The sequence below is a fragment of the Canis lupus genome, chromosome 16 (genome assembly GCF_048164855.1).
Source record: "Canis lupus baileyi chromosome 16, mCanLup2.hap1, whole genome shotgun sequence".
In the NCBI taxonomy this organism is placed as follows: domain Eukaryota; kingdom Metazoa; phylum Chordata; class Mammalia; order Carnivora; family Canidae; genus Canis; species Canis lupus.
This window is the reverse complement of record NC_132853.1, coordinates 51,867,139-51,879,325: the sequence shown is the minus strand read 5'-3', so window position 1 is coordinate 51,879,325 and position 12,187 is coordinate 51,867,139. Positions and strand designations below refer to the sequence as shown.

General features: G+C 48.1%; 1 protein-coding gene across 1 annotated transcript; it reads right to left on the bottom strand.

The window, feature by feature from the left end:
- Positions 1 to 6,294: 6,294 nt before the first annotated feature.
- LOC140607383 (uncharacterized) lies at positions 6,295 to 11,991 on the bottom strand. The gene is made up of 6 exons (XM_072782146.1): positions 11,910 to 11,991; positions 11,764 to 11,846; positions 11,310 to 11,658; positions 9,274 to 9,417; positions 8,297 to 8,364; positions 6,295 to 6,645 (listed from the first exon to the last, which is right to left on the bottom strand). The coding sequence occupies exons 1-6, from the start codon at positions 11,989 to 11,991 to the stop codon at positions 6,553 to 6,555; spliced, it is 819 nt and encodes a 272-aa protein (XP_072638247.1). The 3' UTR covers positions 6,295 to 6,552.
- Positions 11,992 to 12,187: the final 196 nt, after the last annotated feature.

The window sequence follows — 12,187 nt, the reverse complement described above, 5'->3', positions numbered from 1 at the left end:
ATTCCTGTATATCCTTAGATTTTTTTTCCAGAATACATTTAAAAGCAGTTTGTCCAGATCCCCTCCCCAAAGCATATCTTCCCCCCCACCAAAACATGTCTCTATTTACCTATAATCTATCTACCTACAAAGATACAGATAGATATGCAGATACAGACATAAATGTACGTATCTTCAAGAGATTTATTTTTAAAAATTTTTTTTATTTATTTATGATAGGCACACAGTGAGAGAGAGAGAGGCAGAGACACAGGCAGAGGGAGAAGCAGGCCCCATGCACCGGGAGCCCGACCCCGGATCCCCAGGATCGCGCCCTGGGCCAAAGGCAGGCGCCAAACCGCTGTGCCACCCAGGGATCCCTTCAAGAGATTTCTAGATGTTACCTAATTCAACACCAATCTTGAGGCTGGATTAAGTATCTTTCTAAATCTGTGACCCTGTCTCTCGTAATAACTATTTTTAAGGGTATAGTTCAGTGGCATTAAGTACATTCACATTGTTGTGCAACCATTTCCAGAACATTTTTCTTTTCATGTGCCCAAACTGAGACTCTGTATCCATTCCACAATAACTCCCCATCCCACCCACAGCCCAGCCCCTGGCAACCACCATTCTTCTATTCTGGAAGCCTTTTGAGATGATCCCTTCCCTGCTGCTTTCAATCCAGCTGGAGTCCAGTTTTCCTCTCCTTGCAGATACAATATACAATACTTTGGGGAGAGGGCGGGCATGCATCTGAACACTTTATTGGCAGAAACAGGCCTATGTACCTTATAGGCAATAAAATTTCCCTTAAGGCAAACTAGAGCTACCAGACTTTTTAGCCGAAGGAGTTTTGAATGTGTATATGGATACCACAGCATATTAGGGCGAGTGTTGGCATATTAGGGCGAGGCCAACAACCCAGACGTTTAGTTTGGTTCTTAAAGGTTGTCAGAGTTGACAGCTAATGGAGATTCCATCTGATGACCACAGAAGTCAATCTACACTGGAAGAGCTGCCCAAGCTGGAAACCTGTGACCAATCCAGGGACAGGGTCAACTCTTACAAACAAACAAAGCTTCTAATACTTAGCTAAGATTTCTTAGGTTTTTTTTTAAAGATTTTATTTATTCACTCATGAGAGATAGAGAGAGAGAGAGAGAGAGAGAGGCAGCGACACAGGTAGAGGGAGAAGCAGGCGCCATTCAGGGAGCCCGACCTGGGACTGGATCTCAGGTCTCCAGGATCAGGCTCTGGGCAGAAGGTGGCGCCAAACCGCAAACCACCAGGGCTGCCCGGATTTCTTAGTCTTTAAAAACTAAACTCCAGCAAACCTAGCTAACAGTTGAAGTATCCTATAGCTTCAAAATCAAGTAAGACTTGCAAATGAACTATAGATATAGACAATTGTTTTTTATTCTACACCCTACAAATATTGGTGAAAATTATGGACATCACCACCCAAATCATTGAGAGTATTATTAATTTTAGGTGGCAGGCCAATGTTGAGGTCCTTCCACTTAGAGGACTCACATCTCCCCACTTCCAGTTCTCTCTTCTCTAATGTCCAAGATTTCGATGTTGAAGTGAGTCTGATTAGTCAAAGAAAATCTATAAAGTTTGCCTTGATTATCCTTTTTGACCATCCATTGAAACCAAATAATAATTTGCCAATTCTTGGCATTGGGAGCTATTTAGGGCAAGGGCCTGATGTTGAACCGCTTTATGTTTGGTGCCAAGATGAACCTAAAGACATGAGAGAGAGACCGAAAAATATCACAACCTGCCACATAGGCTAGTTTTGGATACACCCGAGAGTTATCAATACCTATTTCATGAACTGATTGTGAAGATTAAATAGGGAACAACATTGTAAGCAATGAGCTCATAGTAAGCCCTAAATGAATGTTATTTATCATTGTTAAGCTACAGTACTGTTCTGCATCATTTCTAGGGCCTCTGATTAATTGGAAGATTTCCTTCACCTCTAGTGGTGAGAGTGATGATGAAAGCAAGGAAGCCCTCCAGAAGCAAATGACAGGGTTGTAGGTGAGCAAAGGAAGTAAATTGTTTTTGTTGTCCCATCCTGTAGCTCCTGTCTGAGAACACAACCTGAAGAGCAGACAAGATGGACCTAACACGGACAAAGGACCTTAATCTACAACACTCTTCTCCCCAAGTTACTAACCTGTTAGAACAAGGAATATACATACTTCTATAAATTTTATAAGCAACGAAACAATTAGAGGTTATTTGCATTAAATAGCTCCTTTGAGAAGGCCAATGCCTCCAGTGTTAACTCTAAATGACTTACATTCTGTGGTGAATTTCTTACATCCACTAGTTTAGTCTTAAATGCCTATGTCAACTTTAGGCAGGATGTAGTATATTAAATATTCATAAATATTTAAATATTGCAAATAAAGTCATAGCACTATTGTTCTTTTTTAAATTTTTTTTTTCTTTTTTAAATTTTTTAAAGATTTATTTATTCATGAGAGACACACAGAGAAAGGTAGAGACATAAGCAGAGGGAGAAGCAGGCTCCCTTGGGGAGCCAGATGCAGCACTGGATCCCACAACCACAGGATCACGCCCTGAGCACAACCACTGAGCCATCTAGGTGTCCCAGCACTATTAATTCTTATTTTTAAAAAAGATTATTTATTTATTTATTTATTAGAGAAACAGAGAGAGACAGAGACACCAGAGAGAGACAGAGAGAGAAGCAGGCTCCATGCAGGGAGCTTCACGTGGGCGGCGCTAAACCACTAAGCCACCAGGGCTGCTCTATTAATTCTTCACTGTTTGTTCCTCCATCCTTCTCTATCACTAGTTTATAAGCTCCTTTAGTGCTTGAAGGAAACATATCTTATTCTTTTCTCATTCCTAGAACCAAGTACATTCTGTTGTTGATTGAGCGAATGAATGAAAGAATGAGTGATAAGAAAATGAAATTACTTTCTCTAGCTGAAGCTGCCTGCTGGGAAGGAGAAATGAAGACAAACTTTTAAATGTTGGGTGCTGCAGGGGAGGCTAATAGTGAGGCATAGTGGAGCTGTTCTGGACAACAAGGAAGCTTCAGAAGGGCCCTGAGCCTCCGAGTAGGAGAGATAGCTGTCACCTTGGATAAGCTTGCCAACCAATTTTCTTCATGCTACTGAAAAACGTTCTCAGGTGCCTTAGACCTTTCCTTGATTTATTTGGTTTAAGACATTATTTTTTTTTCTGTATTTATAAAAGGCAAAAAACAACAACAAAAAGCCCAACCAGGAACTATGTGTAGTTGCCAAAGTATTAAAGAACACATAAGTAAACTGGCTAACAATTTTGGAAAGCAGGAGTAATAACCCAAGGTTCTGTGTTAAATAAATAAAGAGGGTGCCTGGATGGCTCAGATGGTTGGGCACCTGCCTTCGGCTCAGGTTGTGATCCCAGGTTCTTGGGATCAAGTCCTGCCTGCATCAGGCTCCCTCCTCAGCAGAGAGTCTGCTTCTCCCTCTCATGGTCTCATCCTCTTTCAAATGAATAGGTGAAATTAAAAAAATAAATAAATTCACATAATAGTAAATATAAGCAACACTCTTCTTGTGAAGATTTCCTAAAATAAGAGGCAGCATAAAATGACACGGGATTCATTTTTTTAACGGTTTTATTTCCTTATTCATGAGAGAGAAAGAGAGAAAAACAGAGACACAAGCAGAGGGAGAAGTGGGCTCCATGCAGGGAGCCCGATGTGGGGCTCCAGGATCACGCCCTGGGCTGAAGGCAGGCGCTAAACCGCTGAGCCACCCGGGGATCCCCGACACCGGATTTAACATCAATTGGGGGTTGATCTCTCGCTTCCAGTTTTTGTCATGAACCCTAAGTAAGCCACTTAACTATCCTGAGTTCGAGTTACTTCGTGTAAAAAAAGGAAAAGGAAAACAAGTAAAAGAAAAACACAAAAACGACACAGCCACCCAAGGAAACCAGAGGATCGATGTAGCAATGCACCCGAAAGCATTCTGTAAATCAGGAGAGCTCTATGAATGCTAGTCTGTTGTCACAGAATTCGGCACTTTGTGCCAGCGGAGTTAGGAATTTCCTACTTGACCCACCTTCAGTGGAGAATTCTGAAACAGATGCTTCTCGTGACACGCCCTTTGTGCTCTGTGAGCATCCCTTGCTGAATAAAACTTGATGATGGCACAGAAACCAGGGCGGGCCACTGCCGCGTTTGGGAAGACTCCTACCGAATACAGGAGGCCGAACTGGGAGAATGCTGTGACCAGAGAGCGCTGCGGGCTGGTCCCGCACCAAATACGTACATGAAATTTCACGCCCAGAAACCAAAACTGCCCGTTCCCTTATATTCCCTAAACCCTCTGCACAGGCAACCCAAGCACTTGTCACTTCGCGAACAGGTTTTCCTCTGGAACCCTAAGATTCGAAAAGCATTAGGAGGCAACAGGCGCTGGCTGTGGAGCGCTGCCCCTCAAAAGTCTCTTGGGGCTGAGCGGCCGCCGAGGTCCCCTCTAGAACCAGGGTGCCTCTCAGCGGAGACTACAAAGCGCTGAGGGGTAAGGCCAGTCTCCAGGGCTCCCGGTCACCCGGTCACCGAGGGGGCGGCCTTCTCCCTGCCCCCTCCATCCTGGCTCGGCTCCCGGGCAAGGCCTCGGCCGAGGGTCCGGACTTAGCTCCCACACCAGCAAGGTTTTATCCCTCTCGGTGGGAACCGCAAAAGACACCGACTCCGCCACCCTCGCGTCACTGCTCGCAAGGTGCCCCCGCGCTGCTTCAAGAGAGGCGGGGCCGGGGGCGGGGCCGGCTCGGCGGGAGTGGGGAGAGCCCCGCCCCGCCCGCCCTGGCCCCCCACTCTGCGCGGGTCTCTAACTCTACTTCCCCTCCCGCAGCCCCACCGCGCCAGAGTCCTAGAGCTTCCTTCTTCTCTTCGAGTGAATTTTTAGGGTAGAGTCCAAAGGGTGAGCTTCCAGGATCCCAGCGTACGGTCATCTTTATAGCAACTGGCGTCAGCGGCACTGCCAGAGAAGATGTAGAGTCCCAAGCAGTTAGTAGTTACCTACTGACCTTTAAACATGTGCATTTCTCCGGTCGCCTGGCTGGCTCAGTGGTTGGGGGTTTCCTTCCGCGAGGGCTAGGGCGTGATCCCGGGATGCCAGGATCCGTCCCACCTCGGGCTCCCCTGGGGGAGACCCCTTCTCCCTCTGCCTACGTCTCTGCCTCTCTCTGTGTGTTTCTCATGAATCAATAAAATCTTTAAACATTTTTTGAGATTTCTCAACTCCGTGTGGGAAATGATCTCTAAAGATAGAATACTTTGGCTTAATGCTTTCAGGAGGCACACCTGGGTGGCTCAATGGTTGAGCATCTGCCTTCCGCTCAGGGTGTGATCCTGGGGTGCACGATTGAGTCCCACATCAGGCTCCTTGCAGGGAGCCTGTTTCTCCCTCTGCCTGTCTCTCTGCCTCTCTCTCTCTCTCTCTCTCTCTCTATATATATATATATATATATATATATAAAACAAAATCTATCCCATTTTATTATCCTAAAAATATGACCTTCATTTTTCATGCTAAAAAATGTTTTATGAAGAGTTGCTGATAGAGGATAGTTTTAATGAGTGCTTTTACCTGAGCTTTAAAATAAAAAGTTGGAATTTTTTTCCAACTTTGTTGATGTTTTACTGGTCTGTGAAATCCAAGTGAAGGCCCAGAAGTAGGGATATCAGTGGCCCAAGTGGGACAGTTTAATCAAACAGTGTTGTTAGCTATGCGCAGGACATTCCTCCAACTGCCCCTTTTCTGTCTTTGCATTGTCCTTATGCACGTTTTACTCCGCATTAGCACCTTCAGATCCCAAATAGAGATGCCTTTATTTTCTTAAACATCTAGATTTTAGCCCATTCTCTGAAAGCACCCCCAAATCATTGGCACCTGGCACCATCTCTTGACCCCAGCCAGCACTACTTTCTCCACCTCAATATACAAGACCCTTAGCCCCAACCATTATCTTCTTCGGAATCTTCTTTTACTCTGAAAGTAGTTGGCTTTGGAGGAATAACCGGGATCCTGATACTGTTTTAAACCAAAAATTGTAGATTTTATTACCCATCTCATTATCCATTGTATTCATTGTATGTATCCACTCAATTATTATACCCATTGGTTGAGTATGTCTCCGCTTCTCTGGGTAGCTTATAAACACCTCAAGAACAATAGTTGTGGTTTATTTTCCTTCTTCTAGTGCCTGCCACACTCTTAGATTAGGTACTGGAATATATCTACAATTAAAAATGAACAAATCAACACATTCTTTGCACAAGGAATGCTTTAATAATTATCCAAATATAACAACTTCTTCATTGTGGTCCTCTTGGTTTGCAAATGAGAGTCAGAACCAGAGGCCTGGGCCCAGACAGGTACAAGGAGGAAGCCCGAGAAAACCATTTATTCCTGGGGGCTATGGTCAGGTTTATTGGTAAATGGGAAGGAAAGAAAATAACCTGAAGCAGAGGCAAGAGGAAGGAGAAATGAATTCCTGAGTGAGAAGAGGAGCTCTGGAATGACTCTACGGCAGCCCTGTGTCCTGTCTCATCCCGAGAAACATCCTGTCATCCAGTAGGAGAGTGGCCGGCCTGCACAGTGCAACCTCCATGCTACCCTGTGGAAAGAAAACAGATTGGTTCTTGTTTTTACCACTCAGTAAGCTCCTTCTGCACCTACATGACCCAGATCTTAGAGCAGTGCTCAGAATCCCCTTCATTCCTAGCTCTCTGCTTTGTCCCCCCTGGCCCTCTGATTCTTCCCTTAAATTTCCCCTATCTGTGGTCTTTGTCCTCTACTTCCCCCACCCGATATGCTTCCACATTTTCAAATCCTTCTCTTCCTCTGAAGTAGGAGAGCACCATTGTAGAAGGATGAAAGATACTAAATAAATTAAAAGGTAAATAAATAAATAATCAATCTCAGGTGCAACCATTGACTCTTCCTCCAGAACAGGTCAGCCCTCATAGCCATCAGTGTCCCTTGTGCGTGGTGTTTCTAGAGTAGGCAAGGCACTTAACTCCCTCCATCCTCACAGACGCCTGGAGGCCAGTTGTAGTCAACTGGCCAGTTGTATATACAGCCAGTTGTATTCTGTGTATATCTGGTTTGAAGCTCAGAAAAGTAAAGTAAACATCCTAATGTCCACCGTCGTGGACAAATGCTGACAGGGGCATTTACATTTACAGAAAATGTTGCTGCCAATTAGCGAGAGGGGACCCTGTGGCAACCATGAAGGTATAGCTCAATTGCTCCCAGGCCTCCAGCTGATGGAACCAAGCAGGGATCTGCATCCAAACTGAACCAATCAGGTTCTTTATCCCAGGCACTTGGACAGGGACTAAGCCTAGGCAGTCTCTGTTGCTGCTCAGGACATTAGCCCATCCACTTGGGGCAGCCAGAGTCTGTGCTGTGGAATGTGGAGCAGAGAATGCTGCTCTCTACCAAGAAAGTAGTGAAGCAAATGCACCAGGAGGCAGAAACTTGCCAGGAAAAGCTGGCTGACACTTTCCAGCTCTGCTTCCATTACCTTCTGAGGTCTAGCCGCACCTGTGTAAGCTCAGTGAGACACCTTGTGCCCTCAGGATACAGCTCCCTCAACTCACTTGAGTTACTTTGTTACTGCATCCAAAAGAGTTTTATTTATTTATTTTTTAAAGATCTATTTTTTTTAAAAGATTTTATTTATTCATGTGAGACACACAGAGAGAGACAGAAACATGGGCAGAGGGAGAAGCAGGCTCCCTGATGTGGGATTCGATCCCAGGCCCTGGGGGATCACCACCTGAGCTGAAGGCAGATGATCAACCACTGAGCCACCCAGGCACCCAAATATTTATTTATTTATTTATTTATTTATTTATTTATTTATTTATTTAGAGACAGAGAGAGAGAGAGCGAGCACCCTAACGGGGTGAGGGCCAGAGGGAGAGGGGGAAATCCCAAGCAGACTCTGTGCTGGTGTGGAGCCTGACATGGGGCTTGAATCATGACTGTGAGATCATGACTTGAGTGGAAATCAAGAGTTGGACGCTCAACTGACTGAGCCATCCAGACGCCCCCTCTAAAATAATTTTAGTACATCAGAGAAAGACCCAGATCCTGGGTATTGTAAGTCAGAGTTCCAAGCCCTGCCACTCTCCCACATTTTTCTAGGCTATAAAGGGGTCTAGTCCTTGCCTACTGTGCCTTTCTCTGTCACTACAACCTTCCCAGTGCTCTGGCTGCTAACTTAGTCCCACAGTGTTCTCCTCACCAGTTCTTCATACCCCCTGCTCCAGAGACAATCTTTTTTTTGCACAGCTGATGGCTGAGAGAAGATTGAGGCTCAGTACATCTGGAAGGGAGAGAGAGAGAGAGAGAGAGAGAGAGAGCGAGCACACCTGTGAGAACAGAGGACTAAGACTGAGGCAAGCTCTCTCTCCTTGGCTTGTCCCTGCGCTGGCATGTACCCCCCAGGGGCTGAGTATTTCCAGATTAGGCAAAGCCTCCCTCCCAGAGGCCTATTTAGACATCCCCACAATGGGGATAGGGAGTGGCCTGGGTTCTGGCAGGAGGCACAGGACAACTGTTTACCCCCATACTTCCTAGTCAGGGTAGATGGTAGTTCATGCCACGTTTGAGGGTTTCTAGGGAAAGGAGATGTCAAAACAGGCAGCATAGAGACCAAGGTATATCTTGCCTGATCAGGGAGGCTCTTCAGATGAAGAGTCTCGGGATATGAATCAGAGTATGAAAGAGGAGAGAAGGTCCAAGTCATGGACCTATGGAGCCTCCTGGAGCGGCTCTGAGGTGGGCAGTTTGCACTTGGCCTTTAATCAGACATTGGCCAAAGTTTTTACTTGATGGTTAGAGTGGAGCCTTCAGGGCCACCAGCCTGGAATTCGGCACTGGTTCTATGAGTCTCAGTTTGCTCATCTGAAAAGTGGGCATAATAGTTTCCATCACATGAAACACTGGGTAAAATGGGCTCTGCAGGTAAAATGGTTAGTATATAACACACTCTCAAGAAATGTTGGCTGCTGCTGTTGCTCCTGCTCTGCTATTAACTATGCAGAGCTTTTCTAGAACCCGTACACCAAAGAATATGCTAAGTGGATGGGCACTACAGCCACTTGTCAAGTCCTCTGCTCAGCAAAAACATTCCTGGACTCCATGGGCAGTCCCTCTGGGGACATTCCCAGGCCTTGCATAGGAATAGAAGTCTTGTGAGTAGAGCTTCCCCACCCTGGAGCCCTGGCCAGACCTTGACAGTCCTCGTGGCAAATGTTTTCTGAGTGACTCCTGTCATCATTGCACCAGTAATGGCTGTTGATCTGGAAGCTGCCGTCTGCGTTTTCATTTCCCTTCGATATGTTGAATCTGCTTTCCACAAAAGCCAGACATAGCCCTTCAAACAGGGAGAAGAGGGTTTTTAGAAGAGGGTTTTATGTTTTTAAAAGAGTGTTTTTTTTTGTTTGTTTGTTTTTAGGGTTATTGAGCTGAAGGAGGAGGGAGATGGAGAGAGGGAGATCAGGAAGCGGAAGAAAGACAAGAGGATAGGCACTTTTACGGAGGGATATTGAAGGTAGACAGGCATTCAATTTTCAAAGAAGTGAGACTATAAATGGCAAGCAAAGACAATGGGTCTCTTTGGGGCCCTTTACAATTACTGTCAAACAGCCAATCCCTTTGGGCCTGGTACCAGAACTTAGAGGGGATGTGTATCCAAAAAGCCCAGGAAATTATAAATTATAAATGTTAACAAATGGGCCTGGGTGCCTCCTGAATGTCTAGATACTCTGGGGGAACTTGGCTCTCTCAGTTCAAGGGCAATCAAAATGGTCAAAACTTAACGATCCAGCACCTACAAAAAGAGGAAGCAATTCAAAAGCCTCCAAACCCACCTAGCCATCAGCTTCCCCAGGATCCACTCACCTACACTCTTCCCGACATGTAACATCACGTCTAGTACTGTGTTCCCTGTGTTCAGTACTGGGACTAACCTGCAATCAGCTCTGGCTGGGAGGAGCTCCGGGTGAGGGTCGTCTCTAAATGCCAGGAAAACCTTCATGGGCATGGGTCTGTGACCACAGCCAACCCCACATAGTGCAACCCCCTGGGTTTCTACAGATTACAGTCCAAAAGGCAGTGATAAGCTTCCAGTGTCCCAGGCTGAATGAGTAGCCATCCCTCACCTTCCAGGTATTTGGATGATAAGGTACCATTGCAGCAGCCAACACAAGTAACATAATATGAATGCTAGAAACACAATCCTTGAGGACAGGTGCAGGAGAGCAGACATTCAGGAAAACCTCTTGAACCACGGGACATAGATCTCTACTCCTCCACACTTACTTACCATCTGAGGCCCTGTACCAATGGAGCTACTCAGTAACTACCCGGCTCTGAAAAAGCACCTGGATTGGCTGTTGGGGGGCAGCAGGTGGGGCTGGCAAGAGACTGCACTAAGTTTTCAGATCAGATGGGGACCGCATTAAGGGAAGAATGGGCACAGAGCTGAGAGGAAGAGATGGGGGCATGGAGGCCTCATTTTAAGAAGATTGGGTTGGGGTGGTAGGAACTGGGGCGGCAAGAGTCGGGGGCAGTTTAGCAAAGATGAAGTGTTCTCAGGATGGCTGCAGGTGGAAAGAAAGCATGTGGTGGGCTGGGAAGTGAGGGCTTGAGTCGGTGTGGACAAGAAGATGCATCGAAGACTTGGGATAGGGCAGAGATCAGAGCTATCAAGAAGGGGGTGAGCTCAACAGGGCATCCGCTTGGATGGCAGGCATTGAATAAGGGTGGGTGGAGGTGGGTGTTAGGGCTGAGCAGACCTTCCGGGACTGGGATAAGAAAGCTGGGTCAGAAAAGGGGAAAGCCATAGCGGTGGGGCTCAGGGGAGGTTGGCGTGGAGCACGGGGATTGCCACAGGGGTTGAGGGGTGAGGATGTGATGCCTCAGAGGGCGGAGGAGGGATGTGTCTGCGCTCGGGGTTGGAACTGGACTCCCAGGGGGTCAAGAGTGTGGCTGCATTTACGCGACGCCAGGGGCGAGGGGGTGGGGGTACGTGCTGGGCTCGGGTCCCCGTCGGGAGAAGATGGAGGGGGCGGTCAGCAGGGGCTGTGCCGGCTGAAGGCTCGGCTCCGAGGGGGTAGGGCGCGGGCTTACAACGGGGAAGGCAAAGGGTTCTGAAGCAGGACAGCGCAAAGGCGACCAGGGGTCGGGACCACGGAACGCGCCCGCCGCCCGTTCGCATCTCGACCCCGCCCCCCTCCCCCCTCCTCCCCCTGACCCCGGACTCACCAGAGCGAGCGGGGAGGGGGCGGGGTCGCTCCTGGCCGCTGCAGCCTCTCAGCCTCCGACCCGACGCTCCGGCCTCTCCGCCACCGACGCCCGGAAACTGCGCTCGAGGCGCCTGACGCCAACCCGGCGGTTGGGCGCTCGGCCCCGCCCCCGGCCCGCGGAGCCAATGGCGGGGCGGGAGGAGCCGCGGGGCGGGGCCAACGTTCCCGAAGCCGAGTTCCCCAACGGCCAGCGGGTGAGCGGTCTGGGAGGCTTGGACTCCACTAAGGGGAGAGGGAGATCCGCCTGCAGAGGTGAGGCCACTAAGCGAGGTCACCGACCTAAGAGGAGCTTGGCCCAAGGCCCGCCTCTAGCAGTGTCTGCGTCAGACTAGATCCCGGCTTCTGGGTCCGTGATCTCGCCTGGCCGCAGCGCCATGCGTGTAACGTTGGCCTCCTGAGGGGTAGGTTCCCACTGGTAAAATCAGACCAGTGACGTCTACGCTATTTTTGCCTCCCTGAGGGCATGGGCGCTGGTGGTGCTTGCAGCCCGGGGGCTCTGAGGGAAAAAAGTATACGTGTTTTGACCCTATCTTGTACCAACAGGGCGTCTTTAGCTCACCGCTCCCTCCTCCTCGGGACTTTCTCAGGTACCTGCCCATCAGCCCCTGAGGCACAAACCTGGAGGATCTGGTTCTTCTCATCTAGCCAGGTACTTGTGTGTCTGCTTTCCTCGGTAGAGTTGACATTTCTTTTGCAGGTGGACTCAGAACAAAAGGTCCAAAGTGTGTGAGAGGGGGGATGTCTGCTTTGGTCACTTCTCACCTGCAGGCTTTGGTCCAGCGGGGAGCGTAGGCCTGAGTGTGGGGACAGTGCCCAGAGGCAGAGGTACTACTAACT

Excerpts from the sequence above, each read along its gene's own strand:
- LOC140607383 (XM_072782146.1), bottom strand. The coding sequence starts at position 11,991 with ATGAGAAGAACCAGATCCTCCAGGTTTGTGCCTCAGGGGCTGATGGGC. Across the intron at positions 9,418-11,309 it reads CCCCCTCCCCGCTCGCTCTG|GGCTATGTCTGGCTTTTGTG; the intron begins GTGAGTCCGGGG and ends CCCTGTTTGAAG. Across the intron at positions 6,646-8,296 it reads GATTGTCTCTGGAGCAGGGG|GGTAGCATGGAGGTTGCACT; the intron begins GTATGAAGAACT and ends TTCTTTCCACAG.